A 15840-nucleotide genomic window follows, 5' to 3' on the forward strand; every position below is an offset into this window, starting at 1 on the left:
TATGTCAATTTCTGCAAAAAGACTGCTGGGATTTTGATAGGGATTGTATTGAGTCTGTAGGTCAATTTTGGAAATATAACTGTCTTAGTACTATTAAGTTTTCATATTCATGAACATGGCATGGCTTTCCATTTATTTAGGTTGTCTATATTTCTATGATGTTTCGTAATTTTCAATGTATAAGTATTGTACCTCTTTTGTTAAGTTTATGCCTCTAATTAAATTGGGAATTTAAAAAATGCTGTTGTAAATGGAATTGTTCCTTAATTTCATTTCTGAATGTTCTTTGCTAGTGTTTAGAAATGCAATTGATTTCCATATATTGATATTGTGTCCTGAAACCTTGCTGAACTTGTTTATTAGTTCTGAAAGTGTTTTTAGTGGTTTCCTTAGACTTTTCTAAATACAAGGATGTCATCTACAAATAGCCATAGTCTAACTTCTTCCTTTCCAATTTGGATACCTTTTATTTCTTTTTCTTGCTTTATTGTCCTAGCAAGAACCTCCATTGCATGTTGAATAAAAGTAGCAAGAGTTGACCTCTTTGTCTTGTTCCTAATCTTAGGGGGAAGGCTTTCAATCTTTCACCATTAAATACGATGTTAGCTATGGTTACTCATAGATATCCTTTATCAGGTCAAAGAAATTCCCTTCTATTCCTAGTTCACTGAGTGTTTTTATCATGAAAGGATGTTGGATATTGTTAAATACTTTCTCTGTGTCTATTGAAATAAATGATCATGTTGTTTTTCTCTGTATTATATTTTACATTGATTGCCTTTTACATGTTGAACTGACCTTGTATTGCTGGAATAAATACCACTTGTTCGTTGTGTACTATCTTTTTGATATGTTGCTAGATTCAGTTTGCTTTACTTTATTGAGGAATTTGGGGTCTATATTCAATAGGGATATAGGTATGTAGCTTTCTTGTGATATCTTTGGCCTATGTAGAGTGAGATAGGAAGTATTCTCTCCTCTTTTATTTTTTGGAAGTTTGTGAAGGATTGTTGTTAATTCTTTAAACATTTGGTAGAAATCATCAATAAAGCCACCGGAGCTTTTCTTTGTGGAAAGTGTTTTTGATACTAATTAAATAGCTTTACTTATAAATCTATTCAAATTTTCTATATCTTCTTGAGTCAGTTTCAGTAGTTTGTGTCTTTTAAAGAATTTGTTTCTCTTCATTCAACTACATGACTAACTTGATGGTACACAAATGTTTATAATATTTCCTTATAAACTTTTTTTATGTCTGTAAGGTTGTTAATGATGGCGCTTTTTTCATTCTTGATTTTAATAATTTAAGTCTTCTCTCCTTTTTTCTCCCCTTTTGTTAGTCTAGCTGAAAGTTTGTCAGTTTTGTTGATCTTTCTAAATAACCACATTTTGATTTCTTTGGTTTTCTTCTATTTTCTAGTCTCTATTTTATTTATTTCTGCTTTAATCTTTATTGTTTCCTTCCTTTTACTTGCTTTGGGGTTAGTTTACTCTTCTTTTGCTAGTTTCTTAACTTGGAAGGTTAGGTTATTGATTTGAGATCTTTCTTCATTATTAATATAAGTATTTACAGCTATAAATTTCCCTCTGTGCACTGCCTTTGGTATGTCATGTTTTTGGTTTTGTTCATCTCCAGATATTTTCTAATTTTTCTTCTTCTTTGGCCCCTTCATTATTTAAGAGTGTGTTTAATTTCCACATAATTGTGAATTTCCCAAATTTCCTTCTGTAATTGACTTCTGGTTTTATTCCGTTGTGGCCAAAGACCATACTTTGTATGATTTCAATCCATTTAAATTTATTGAGGCTACTTTTACAACCTAGGGGTATTTTCTATCCTGGAGAATGTTTCATGTGCAGTTGAGAGGAAGGTGTCTTCTGCTGCCATTTGAAGGAATGTTCTATACAGGTCTGTTAGGAGTATTGGTTTATAGTTGTTAAAGCCTTCTGTTTCCTTGTTGCTTTTCTGTCTAGTTGTCCTATCCACTGCTGAAAGTGAGGTACTGAAGTCTCCAACTATTGTTGAATTGTCTCTTTCTCCTTTTACTTCTGTCAGTTTTTGTTTCATGCATCTCCGGGCTCTATTGTCAGGTGCATATATGTTCATAATTGTTATATCTTCCTGATGGATCAACCCTTTTGTTGTTATAAAATGTCCTTCTTTGTCTCTAGTAATAGCTTTCATCTAAACATTTATTTTGTATTATTGGTATAGCCACTCTAGCTTTATTTTGGTTATTGTTTGTATGGTATATTTTTTCATGCCCTTTTACGTGCAGCCTATTTGTATTTTATAATCTAAAGTGTGTCTCTTACAGACAGCATAGTTGGATCATGTTTTGTTTTGTTTTTTTACATTCTGCCAATTTTTCCCTTTTGATTGGTATATTCAAACCATTTATGTTTAATTATTGATAGGTAGGATTTATGTCTGCTGTTTTGCTCTTTACTTCCTACATACCTTTTTGTTTTTCTTTATCTCTTTTTTTTTTTTGCTTTAAACAGATGTTTTCTACTGTGCTGTTTTAATTTCCTTTTTCTCTCTTTTACCTTTTTTAAAAAAGTTATTTTCTTAGTGGTTGCCCTGGATACTACATTTAACACCTTAATTTAATAGTCTCTTTCTGATTAATCCCAACATAATTTCAGTAGTATACAAAAACTGCTACAGTATAGCTTTGTTCCCTTCCCTTGTGCTGTTATCATACTAATTAACATTTTTATACATTGTGAGCCCATCTTCACGGTTTTATTATTATTGCTTTATTCTGTTGTCTTTTAATTCAGATAGGAGAAGAAAAGAGTTACAAACAAAAATACGTTTATACTGCCTTTTACCTAGCCTTTACTGACACACTGTTTCTTCATGTGGGTTCAGGTTACTGTCTAAAGTCCTTTCATGTCACTGAGCAGGACTCCCTTTAGTATTTTTTGTAGAGTAGGTTTGCTAGTGACGGATTCTCTCTCACTTAAAAAAAAGAATTGAGAATGTCTTTATTTCTCCCTCATTTTTGAAGGACGGTTTTGTCAGTTATAGAATTTTTTGTTGATAGTGTTTTTCTTTCAGCACTTTGAATATGTTTTCCTACTGCATTCTGCCTTCCGTGGTTTCTGACAATAAATCAGTTGTTAATATTTTATTAGTTGAGTCACCTCTCTCTTACTGCTTTCAAGATTCTCTCTTTTTTTTTTTGGCTTTTGACAGTTTGATTATGATGTGTCTAAGAGTGGATCTCTTTGAGTTCATTCTACTTGGAGTTTGTTGATCCTCTTGAAAGTGTAATGTTTTCATCATATTTGGGTAGTTTTCAGTCATTATTTCTTTTGATATTTTTTCCTGACTCTTTCTTTCTTCTTCTTCTGAGACTCTTTATTATGTGTGTGTTGGTGCTCTTGATGGTACCTCACAAGTCTCTGAGGCTATGCTTGTACTTCATTCTTTTTTCTTTCTGCTCCTTAAAATGGATAATCTTAGTTGACCCTATTCAAGTTCGCTGATTCTTTTTTTTTTTTGCCAGCTCAAATCTGCTGTTGAGCCCCTCTAGTGTATTTTTTTTTTTTTTTAAGATTTTTTTTGGGGAAGGCATATCCTTGGTGGTCCAGTGGCTAAGACCCCATGCTCCCAGTGCAGGGGCCAGAGTCTGATCCCTAGTCAGGGAACTAGATTCCACATGCTGCAACTAAGAGTTTGCATGCTGCAGCTAAAGATCTTGACACAGCCAAATAAATAAATAAATAAACGAATGAATGAATGAATGTATATTTTTAAAAAGATTTTTTTTTGACGTGGACCAGTTTTCAAGTCTTTATTGAATTTGTTACAATAATGCTTCTGTTTTATGTTTTGGTTGTTTGGCCAAGAGGCATGTGGGATCTTAGCTCCCTAACCAGGGATCGAACCCACACCCCCTGCATTGGAAGGCAAAGTCTTAACCACTGAACTGCCAGGGAAGTCCCTCTAGTGAATTTTTTGTTTCATTCATTGTACTTTTCCACTCCAGAATTTATATTCAGTTTTTGTATAACTCTTAGCTGTTTATTGATATTTTCTTGCAGAGTACTGTATCAGCCTTCTCTCCAGTTTCCTTCCAAACATTTACTTCTTTGGTACATTCTGAATAGTTCTGTGTGAGTTCATAACTTCCTAAAGCAGACATCAGATCATATCACTCTACCCTACAATACCTTTTCATATCTATAGAATAAATTCCAAACTTTTTAGCATGGCATTCAAGACTATTCACTGTATGGCCAAAAAGCTACCTTTGCAAACACTTCTCCCTTACTGGGAGCCATCGTCCATAAGTCTCATCTACTATATGTATCTCCTTGGCCATGCTTCTCTTAGTTTGTTGTTCTCTCTCTCTCTCTCTCTCTCACTCTCTCTCTCTCTCTCTCTCCCTCCCTCTCTCCCCGCCACCTCCCTCTCCCTCTCCCTGTTCTTCTCCCTCTCTTCCTCCCTCCCTCCCTCCCTCCCTGGTCAAACTATGCCTATTTATAGTGCCTATTTGTAGTGCCTATTTTAATGCATCCCAATTTGTGAAGCCTTTTGATATTACTTTTCTTTCTGTACACTTCACAGCATGTTATTGAATGATTTCTTTTTATAGATCATTTATATGCCTATTTACCATTTCCTACTCCACTATCTGACTGTTAGGTCACTTAGGTCAGAGACCATGTCTTACTAGCTTTTTCCCAGTGTAATTGCACAGTGTCTTGTATGGTTTAATAGTTGAAGTGTTTGACAAATGATTAAGGAGATTTGAAATGATATCACAAACAAATTTGATAGAATTTTCATTTTTCTGAAATAACTTTGTAGCTTAAAAAATCTCCTTAAAAATTCTTTTATTACTTCTCACAGTAATGTATATATAGAAAACATCAAATTGTGCTAAATTTGACCTTAGATTTTCTAAGACTACTTTTAATAACAAGTAGGTAGATTAGAATTTAAAATGCGTTTTATGTTGTTTAAAACTGTTTTCTGTTTATAATAATGAAAAAGCAAGGTAGTAGAGAGAGAAGAAAATTTTACATCATTCCAAATATTTTAATTAGTTTATAGTTTTTCCCCTCTCTTTTAAAAAACTGATTATTTTCTTCTGTTTTCCCTGACCTTTAAAAATAATAATCATTATAATACTTTCTGATTCAGCTAAACTGAACTTCCCACCTCTGGTTAAAGTGGTAAGAATAACTAAGAGTGAGGAAAGAAGTCAGATAGATGCCTTGATAATTTGTATTCTGGTTAATATACTTATTTCTATAAAATAAATTTAGTCTGTAATTCATACATTTTAACAACATGTAGGGGACAGTTCCTTTAAAGATAACTCTTCACAGTCTGTTAGTGCATTTTAATTGCTTTTAACCCATTTAACTTAATTTTTTAAAAATAAAACATGAAGTAGACCATTGTCAACCTAGTCTTCATTGCTACCTCCAAACAGAGCAGTTAAAACCCTTGTAGACATAATGGTTTATTGAATTTCTTATTAAAACTGTATGTCCTCTTCCTTAGTACAATGTAAATGACTTCCTCAGTCTAGTGTTTTCTGAAAGGAACAAGTGTGCTTCAAGCACAGTATCAGTTTGAGTGGGACTCTGTGAAGAACAATTTTCATTTAGTTTTCACCAAAATGTGTCCAGTTATAGGACAAATGGTAGGAGTTACAAACAAATTTTAATTGTTACTGTTAATTTAAAAATACTGACTCTTACATCTGTATTGGTAGGACCAATATTCATGTTGAGCCATTTAAAACAGGGCTGTGTTCTGAAGATTTGAAACTAAAGTGTTCTTTCATATGTGACAATATGGATGGATTTATTGTCATGAACTGAGATTTGTTTTGCCTGGTGAATTTTTTTCACCATTCCCATATTCATTTTATTATGTGGCATACTTTTTAAAGCAGAAAATGTTAACTTTCTGTATGACTGCACATAGTCTTAAATATGATAGTTACTGTTTTCTTTAGTTGTTTGCCTTATCTCCAGAAAAACAAATTCAACTTCCATTAGTTCTCTGTTATAGCAGGCATTTTATTAACTTGAGTATCTATTAATGTATTAAGTTTCCTGCAAGTGCCAGTGTATTTGTCATTGGATATTTTTGTTGAGAAATCTTGGTGCCAGTAATTTGAATACAAGTGTTTACCTATTTATTTTGTGAGTCTTAACTCAAAGAAAACTTGTTTCAGCCTTGAGCTGACTAATTCTTAAAACTAGCCATTCATACTGATGTAAAAACAAAACATTGAGGGGAAGATTGCAGCAGTCTTAAATATCTGAGTAAGTTTGGAAGCATTTTGCAAATTTCTCTGCTCTCAAATTTAACTTGTGTGTGACATTTACAGGGATGTTGTGGAGATGATAGTGGTCTCATGGAAGTAGAGGGAGCTCATCCATCACGGACGATGAGTATTAATGCTGCAGAGTTAAAACAGCTTCTACAAAGCAAAGAAGAAAGTCCAGAAAATTTGTTCCTTGAACTAGAGAAGCTTGTTTTGGTAAAAAAACAAAACAAAACAAAATAAGAAGAGCTCATTCCCAAGACATATTTTCTTCTCAGTTTGACTTGTACAAGTTTTCTTAGTGACTTTTTAAAATAGTGAACTCTCAGTTGGGTATTTATACTCTGAATTAATAATTTGGAGTGAAGTCTTCCATACTATTATGAATTTTTAAAAAAATTTTGTTATGTTTTATTTTTGGCTGCATTGGGTCTTCGTTGCTGTGCGCGGGCTCTCTCTAGTTGCGGCGAGCGGGGGCTACTCTTCGTTGTGGTGCGTGGGCTTCTCATTGTGGTGGTTTCTCTTGTTGGGGAGCACGGGCTCTAGGCACGCGGGCTTCAGTAGTTGTGGCGCATGGGCTCAGTAGTTGTGGCGCGTGGGCTTAGTTGCTCCACGGCATGTGGGATCTTCCCGGACCAGGGACTGAATCCGTGTTCCTTGCATTGGCAGGCGGATTCTTAACCACTGTGCCACCAGGGAAGTCCCCATACTATTATGAATTTTAAGGAGTACATGAAGGCAGTACTTTTTGAATTATCTATTGTTTGAATGCAGGGTGCCCCCTGCTACCACTCTTTAGAAATAACAACAATCGTTTTTGGTGTTTGTTTTATTTTAATATGTTTAATGTTAAGTTGATAATTTCTTGATGGTGTTCCAAATTTCTTAGTAGTGAAATAATACCACCTTTTCTACTAAAGAGTCAGTAGATGATGGGCATAAATGTTCAGGTTTTACCTCCACCTTCTTATTCTGCTTTTGTTTGTATCTAGGAGCATTCAAAAGATGATGACAATCTGGATTCTTTGTTGGACAATGTGGTTGGACTTAAGCAGATGCTGGAGTCATCAGGTGATCCTTTACCTCTTGGTGACCAGGATGTAGAACCAGTACTTTCAGCTCCAGAATCTCTCCAGAATCTGTTTAACAATAGGTAAAACAAACAATGTTTTGTGGTTCAATAGATATTGTATATTTAATGGCTGGGATCTAGAGAGGGCCAGCAACTTATTTTTCTCTAAGGGCTAGATAATAAAAAATCTATACTTTGCAGGCCACATTCAGTCTCTGTTGCATATACTTCTATAGCTTTTTGCTTGTTTCTTTTGTTTTTTTAAAAAAGCTTTAAAAATGTGCAAACCATTCCTAGCTTGCAGGCTGTACAAAAACAGGCTGGCAGAATGGGGGTCATAGTTTACTGATCCCTGGTCTAGAAGATATGCCTCTTGATCTTTGGAGCACTGTCCTTTTAGAGCAGAATGAATATTTAGTATGATGGAATTATTCTCTAAATTTAGAAAAATTACACATTGGTACAGTGTTATAAACTTGGCTTTTTGGGAATAAAGCCAGGGCTCTGTTTTATTTTATTGAAAGATCAAAATTTGTCACAACAGGATTAATTTCCAAGTTACTGATTTTTAAGGATACTTAATTCTTAAATAGCTTCTCGAAGGAGTCTTTTTAAGTGCTAATCTTACTAATACTTTTAGAGGGTAATATTTTTAATTGTGCTGTTCACATGTTTTACTTAGAAGTTAAGCTAAAATATTGAATTTTGGAATTCTGCTTTTTAACCAATACTTTCTCTATTCTAGAACTGCATATGTGCTAGCTGATGTCATGGATGATCAGTTGAAATCTATGTGGTTCACTCCATTTCAGGCTGAAGAGATTGATACAGATCTGGATTTGGTATAAGTAATTTTATTACTAAATATTTAGAAAAAAATTCTGCTGATTTTTTGTTTCTTTGCATATTGTTAGGACTAAAATAGATTACATATTATATGACTGTTAAAAGTCTGTCTCGGGACTAGTACTGCATTATTTTTATGTCAGTTGCCCACTTAATGGTGCCCAGGACTCTTCGTTTTTTTATGCTACCTGTTTTGCCTCTTTCTAATTAGTGATCTGTATATTTGAGAATGAGTGGAAAATCACATTTTTGCATAAGTACTCTGAAGCACTTTGGTTTCTTATATTTGTAGGGTATAGAATAGTATCCCACAAAATTATAATTAATTCCTATATTTGGGTTTAAGGGGAGGAATCTGCTCTGTTGTGGTATCTGCTCTTAATTTGGGGAAATGTAAAAAATATATTTGTTAAAATAATATAGTATGAATCCAAATTGACATTCTTTAACGTAATACTGAATAGGTAAAAGTATAGTTAAAGATTTTAAGGCAGTCTGTTTAATGATTCTCATAGGGAGGATGATTTCAGTCATATCTTATTGTACCATATATTGTTTTTTCTTGGTTTAAAAAAATATATATTTTTTTGATAACATCAGATTTATTTGTAAATCAAGAGGAAGGGTACTCCAGAAGAAGAGTGGATACTCAAAGAAAGAAATATATTTGGATATTCCCTGGTCCAAAAAATGCTAGTATTCATTATGTACAATAAAGCTAAAAGAATGATTTGCTTCACATTTAAGGTGTATTTGGTGTATTGAGGACTCCTTTTCCTTCTTTAAAATATCACATGCAATTGAATTAAAATTGCATTAAACAAGTTTTTTTCTTTAGTGTAAGCTGTTCAGTGATTCTTTAGAACTGTAGTGAGAGAAATGTTCTGTAATCTGCCCTGTCCAGTTAGCCACTAGCCCCATGTGACTTTTGAGCAATGAAATAAATGTTGCTAATATGACTAAGGAACTGAATTTTATTTTGATTTAATTAATTTAAATTTAAGTAGGCACTCGTAATTAGTGGCTACCATATTTGGCATCACAGGTTGAAAATATTTGTGTTCTAACTATGTTGAATCACAGCTGTCTTGAGATGATGGTTATGACCTTTTGGGGTTTAGGGAAATTTTTGGTCTTTTAGGTTTGATTAATTTGAATAACACTTAAACATAATTTTCATTCTTCTGAAAGTTGACTTAGGTTGGAACCTCATTAAATTCATAGAACTAGGAGATCTGTGGCACAGAATCCTTTTATAATATGTAGTGACTATACAAGGCTTGTGGAGTATGTTATTTTCAGATTATTTTGGAAAAGTTCTGGAGATACTCCATTGTTACTTTATATAGAGAAATGCTGAGATCCTTGTCAGGCAGCAGAGGTCTCCCAGACTAATAGCCCTTCTGTGAGGAGGAGTGCTACCCACCCCACCCCCAAGTGAAAGCAGCTGAATTCCTAAGGTATTTTTTTAAAAACTACCAATGGTGTTGCTTTTTGAAACGATGAAGGACCTATAATTTATTTATTACGAGACTCAAATATAGTTTATAGGAGATAAGAATCCCTGTAATCAAATGATATATTAATAGTACATTTAAAGTGTAATGTCACATTAACAGTTACATTTAAGATATATCTTTCATTTTGTTTCATTTTTATGACTGCAGGTAAAGGTTGACTTGATTGAGCTCTCTGAAAAATGTTGTAGTGACTTTGACTTGCACTCGGAATTAGAGCGCTCGTTTTTGTCGGAACCATCATCTCCAGGAAGAACCAAGACTACTAAAGGGTTCAAACTTGGGAAGCACAAGAATGAGACCTTTATAACTTCAAGGTAAAATTTCTTTTAATAAAGATCTTGGTTGGGGTCGAGTAAGCTTATTTATTTTAATGTGTTTTCATAGACACATGACTATTAAAGGAGAAAGGAAGCTGACATAATACTTGAGTCATGAATATTGTTTTGAGTTTTTTAAAAGATAGTAATTTGGCCAGGACATACCTGGTACACTTATTATATTGTTGTACTTAATGAGAGTTCAGAAGGTTTGAAAAAGAGCAAACTGGATTATTTAAAAAAATTGTTAGTCATATCAATAAAATGTGAGTACCATTCTTAGCTAGTTTTGTTGTATTTCCCTGGAAAGTCATAGAGATATTTGCAAATTTAACAAAATTGGGATAAGAAATAATTGATATGTAGTTTTCAGTATTGCAAAGATTGGCTTATATTTTCACTGGAAATGTGTAAAGGAGAAGTTTTCATGCAGTATTTTTGTTTTCATAGTGGAAAATCTGAATACATTGAACCTGCCAAACGAGCTCATGTTGTGCCACCACCAAGAGGAAGGGGCAGAGGAGGATTTGGACAGGGTATACGACCCCATGATATTTTTCGTCAGAGAAAACAGAACACAAGCAGACCACCATCTATGCATGTGGATGACTTTGTTGCAGCCGAAAGTAAAGAAGTGGTCCCTCAAGATGGAATACCCCCACCAAAACGGCCACTCAAAGTATCTCAGAAGATTTCTTCTCGGGGTGGATTTTCAGGCAATCGGGGAGGACGGGGTGCTTTTCACAGTCAGAATAGGTTTTTTACACCACCTGCTTCAAAAGGTAATGAATTATGTATGTTTTCTAATGAATTATTCTAATATTAGAATATTGAATAGATGTGATTTGAATAGAAGCAATTCAGATAAAGTATTTTTCTGTTACTAGGGTTAATCTGGTTCTAGGCCAATGGTACTATTGGCAAAGTCCTTTATTGTATAGGAAAAAATCATTTTTTAATTTAACTTTTGATTAATTGCATATTTAGTGATGATTTTAAAAGAAGTATTGGCTAATTATTTTCCTTTTTACGTTGAGAATTGTGTTTATCCTTTCTGAATAATATGCATGCTCCATACATTATTTTCACAGTTGTATTTATCAACAGTTCCCTTAGGATTGTTCTGTGTAGTTCACCATTGATTCTCTTATCTACTTGCTTCCTAATGTTATATTTAATCTGTTTTAAATTTTTCAAGATTTTAGAATCTGAGTTCTAAAATATAAACTTACAGAAATTATATTTTACTAGTGGATTGATGACATGTTTTCATGCTTCTGAGTTAAGAGGGTGGGAGCGAAAGAGAAAAGGTGTTTACATTAATAATAAACACACAACTTTGTTAGGAACTGTTTTAAGCACTTTGCATGTAATACTCTTATCAACCCCATGAGATAGGTTCTTTTAGTAGCCCCACTTAGTAGAAGAGAAAACTTGTCAGTTACCTGAGCAGGACACATAAAATATAAGTGGCAGAACCAGTATTTGAACCCTGGCAGTCTGGCTCCAGAGCCTCTGCTTCTGCTACATATGATGCTGCCCCTCTACCTTTATTCCATGTACAAAATTTCATAGTTTCTCTTCCGTTGCTTTTGAAAATTAAGAAAAACATGTCATATCTTCCTTAATCCAGTTGAAGTTGTGGAAAAAGTAGATTTTGATCATGTTGCCTATGTTTAGGAAACTACAGTCGTCGGGAGGGAACAAGAGGCTCCAGTTGGAGTGCTCAGAATACTCCTCGAGGAACTTACAATGAAAGTCGTGGAGGCCAGAGCAATTTTAACAGGGGCCCTCTTCCACCATTACGACCACTTAGTTCTACAGGTACACGTTCTTACTTGATAATTCTGAGAGAGAGGGAGGTGAATCCTTTTCAGATTGTTGAATGTCATATATTCTCATTTTGGGAGAGAATATTTTAGAATGTAGACATATAATTCTAAAGTCAATTTAATTTTATTTCTGTGAGTGAGTGCCCAGTGTACATCTTCTGTATAAATACTCAGAATTTTAGATTCTGAACAGTGTGTGTATAATGAGTAGTTCCATGTTGATGTGCTGTTTTTTTATAGTTCAATAAAGAAGGAAAATCATTCCTTAAGGTACCTTTTTGACCAAAGTAAACCGAGATGTCTTCATAGAGTATACAACTTGACTCTTGAACAATGAAGGTGTGAACTGCAAGGGTTGTGCACTTATATGGGGATATTTTTAACAATAAATAGGATCCATGGTTGGTTGAAATCGAGGTTGCAGAGGAACCTCTGGATATGAGGGCCAATTATAAATTATACTTGGATTAACCCTTGAGTTGTTCAAGGGTCCACTGTATTCTGTTTTTGTTTACAGTATTGTCTTGTGTATGTAAGCATATAACCTTTTTTTCCCCCCTAAAACATTACTATGTCAAGTCCAAAATTCTGGTCAGATGTAGCTTTTGGTTTCAAATGCAAATTTTTTGTTTTTTTGGCTGCACCACACACCATGCGGGATCTTAGTTCCCCTACCGGGGATCAAACCTGTGCCCCTGCAGTGAAAGTGCGGATTCTTAACCATTGGACTACCAGGGAAGTCCCAAATGGACATTTTTAAAATAACAGCTTTATTTGAGATGTAATTCTTATGTTTAGACAATTTACCTATTTAAAGTGGACAACCCAGTGGTCTTCAGCACATTCACAGAACTTGCACTTGGGTTTTAAAGGAGCAAACAGTAATCCCTGTCTTGGTTTGAGCTCGGTGGTGTAGATTAGTATTTATGTAATGGGAAAGGAAAGGATGTTGCAACTGAAAATTATATTCTTTTCTTTTATAGGCTATCGCCCAAGTCCTCGTGACCGTGCTTCCAGAGGTCGTGGGGGACTGGGGCCTTCCTGGGCAAGTGCAAATAGCGGCAGTGGAGGCTCAAGAGGAAAGTTTGTTAGTGGAGGCAGTGGTAGAGGTCGTCATGTACGGTCCTTTACACGATAAAAATTTTTTGGGGAACATCCTAAGTGTATATGAACATTTCATGAGGACAGTAAAAATAAAACAAGACATTGGAGGACCAATTTAGACTTAGCAGTTATCTGGATACATCTGAGAGAATATTTTTATCTGAAGAAAGCAAATTTTGTTTGATACCTAACACAAGATTTCAATAAAAATCGAAACTTTGTATGTTTGTATATATTTTTTCCCCTTCTTACATGACTATTTAGAAAATCTCTTAGGTAGAAAATGAACAGTGAAATAACGTTTTTGTTTTAGTGTATTTCTTGCGTATACCACAGACGTCCCCAATACTTTCTCAGCTCATGTTGCCCTTTACTGTTTCAGTAGTCTTTTCACAATACACCTAGGCCAAAAGAAATGCCTAATGATGCCATTTATTAAGCAATTAGGTCCAAACAACTTAATAAGAATTTAACAAGTAATGGTGGTTGCTGCACAACTTCTCAGACCTTGGAATCAGCTTGAACACTGCCAGTATTCCTGTTCCACTATGCTTTTTGCATAGTACTTACTTCAACTGCTGAAAATCCAGTTTTGCAAAGATACACTGCCATGGGAAGGAATATAATGCTATCTAATACTGAAAATGTAAACTACCTTGAGCTAGCATTTTGTGTTGTGTCCAACAGATGTGTTCTCCTCAAAAATTTAAAATGTCATGTGGCACTCGTGTTAATTTACTAGGGTGACCTAGTGCACAATTTTGGGAACCTTTTAGCTGTTCAGAAAGAAACATGACACTCTTCTCCTTTATGCTAGAAAGAAATACATACGTGCTTTGTGCTTTAGCTTTATACCTACTTACACTATTTTATTATGCAGTTTTTTAAAGCCTAAAATGAGGCATATCCTAATACTGTTATTTTGGAAATCAGAAACATCTAATAAAATCTGTACTTTATATGCAGAAATGAAGTTTATACTTTGAGAAAGTAGTCATGTTTTCCCCAAGAGATATCTTAACACACTGAGCCTATATAGAGTTCTCTTAAACAACAAAGGAGTATATGAGTCTCATTCCATCCCTTTATAATGCTGTTTTGTTGAACTGTTTGTGAGTGAATAGAAAGTTTGTTTGCTAGGAAAACCTTGAAGAAAAGCTCAGTTCTAAAGATTCTGGTATTTAAGTGAAAGGTAACGGAAATCTTTTCATAACTAATGGCCTCAAAAACCCAAGGTAACCTAAACCCCTTCTAATCCTGTAACTAATATGCTCATTTTCTCTAAATATGCATTTTTCACAGTAGATAGAATTTGAAGTTTGTCCTTAATGTCTGACACAATATATGTAAAAATAATTGTTTAAATAATTATATATCTTAATAAGAATATATGGCCATATATAGATATGTTTCTTTTTTAAGCTTTAGGTTGAATATAAGCTCAGAAATATCAGAGAGCCATTTCTGCTTGTTTGTTAGGTTAGTACCCAGTAATTCAGGCCAGCCAAAGTAATAAATTATTAATGTAGAAGCAAATTAATACCAGGCATATATCACTCAGTCCAGCAAAAGAGGTATTATCCTAACTTCACAGATGGAGAAAGTTGAGGAGCTTTACTCAAAAGCGATAGAAACAGGATTTAAAACCAGGTTGGCTAGCTCCTAATTCTTTAGTTCTCCTTTGCATCATGGAGAGCTAAGAAGCCACTTTTTAGGTTGAATGGTATTAGAGATCAGATTAATTTATTCTATGGAAATGGAGTTCCAAAGACCTACCAGTCTGTTTTAGTCATTTCAGAGGTGAGCCAGATAGGTACTGGGGGGTGGTTGCTGTCGTATGCGTTTAGATGTGCATGTAAGACCACGCACCTTCAAAAATAAACATCAGTTTCATGAGTACTTTGGTAGAATAGGTATATGTATTATTTGCAAAACTTTTTTACGCAAGAGATTTCAGGAAAAGTTTTAAGTGGTGTTTAGAGATTAATGTAAAACTCAGAATACCTTTGCGAATAAAACTTTAATCTATAACACAAGGAGTTGATAGAATGATCTATTTTTTTTTAAAAAATGATTGCTTTATTTATTTAATTTTTGGGTGTGTTGGGTCTTCCTTGCTGTGCGCGGGCTTTCTCTAGTTGCATTGAGTGGGGGCTAGTCTTCGTTGCGGTGCGTGGGCTTCTCATTGCGGTGGCTTCTCGTTGCAGAGCATGGGCTCTAGGCACACGGGCTCTAGAGCGCAGGCTCAGTAGTTGTGGCGCATGGGCTTAGTTGCTCCGCGGCATGTGGGATCTTCCCGGACTAGGGATTGAACCCGTATCCCCTGCATTGGCAGACGGACTCTTAACCCCTGCGCCACCAGGGAAGTCCCAAAGAAAAAAATGCTCTGACATATTGCTGTGCTTCATTTAAGAGCAGTGGTAGTCATCAGGGTGTGTGAAGCAGTACCAGGTCCAGTTTAGTTTTATTGCTTAGTGCAAAAAAATTGCAAAAACAGAGAGACAGAGAATGTAGGAACAAGAGTAAGTCTTCTAAGTATCGTGTTCCGTATACCGTAGTACAGCCTTGGGAATATAAGGATGAATAAGATGCAATTTCTGCCCTCAAGAAGCTCATATCTAATAGAGAAAACAATCATGTAAACAAGTTTTTTTTTTTAAGTAAATAGGTGATTGTATGAATACGGAACAACTTGGAGTGCTTGATTAATCCAACTAGTACATTTCAAACTGATTTTATTGTGGAGTTTTTAAAGTAAGTGTATATTTAAAATAACCAAAGGAAAAAAAGAAAAGACTTGACATTATAATTATATTGTTAGACCATAAATAACATCTTTGAAATGGT

At 34.5% G+C, this 15840-nt stretch overlaps 1 protein-coding gene across 4 annotated transcripts in view; it reads left to right on the plus strand.

The window, feature by feature from the left end:
• Nucleotides 1-13214, plus strand: part of VIRMA (vir like m6A methyltransferase associated) — a 59744-nt gene extending 46530 nt beyond the window's left edge. For 3 of the 4 annotated variants that reach the window (XM_082363266.1, XM_082363268.1, XM_082363267.1), the window contains 7 exons: nt 6366-6518; nt 7295-7455; nt 8120-8216; nt 9888-10054; nt 10508-10839; nt 11738-11881; nt 12873-13214. In XM_082363266.1, coding sequence (XP_082219392.1) covers nt 6366-6518; nt 7295-7455; nt 8120-8216; nt 9888-10054; nt 10508-10839; nt 11738-11881; nt 12873-13027 — 1209 coding nt within the window. In that variant the 3' untranslated portion in view covers nt 13028-13214. The remainder of the gene's footprint in view (nt 1-6365; nt 6519-7294; nt 7456-8119; nt 8217-9887; nt 10055-10507; nt 10840-11737; nt 11882-12872) is intronic. The other variant, XM_082363265.1, reaches the window with a different exon arrangement.
• Nucleotides 13215-15840: the final 2626 nt, after the last annotated feature.

The sequence above is a fragment of the Balaenoptera borealis genome (genome assembly GCF_965194805.1).
Source record: "Balaenoptera borealis genome assembly, chromosome: 17".
NCBI classification, from domain to species: domain Eukaryota; kingdom Metazoa; phylum Chordata; class Mammalia; order Artiodactyla; family Balaenopteridae; genus Balaenoptera; species Balaenoptera borealis.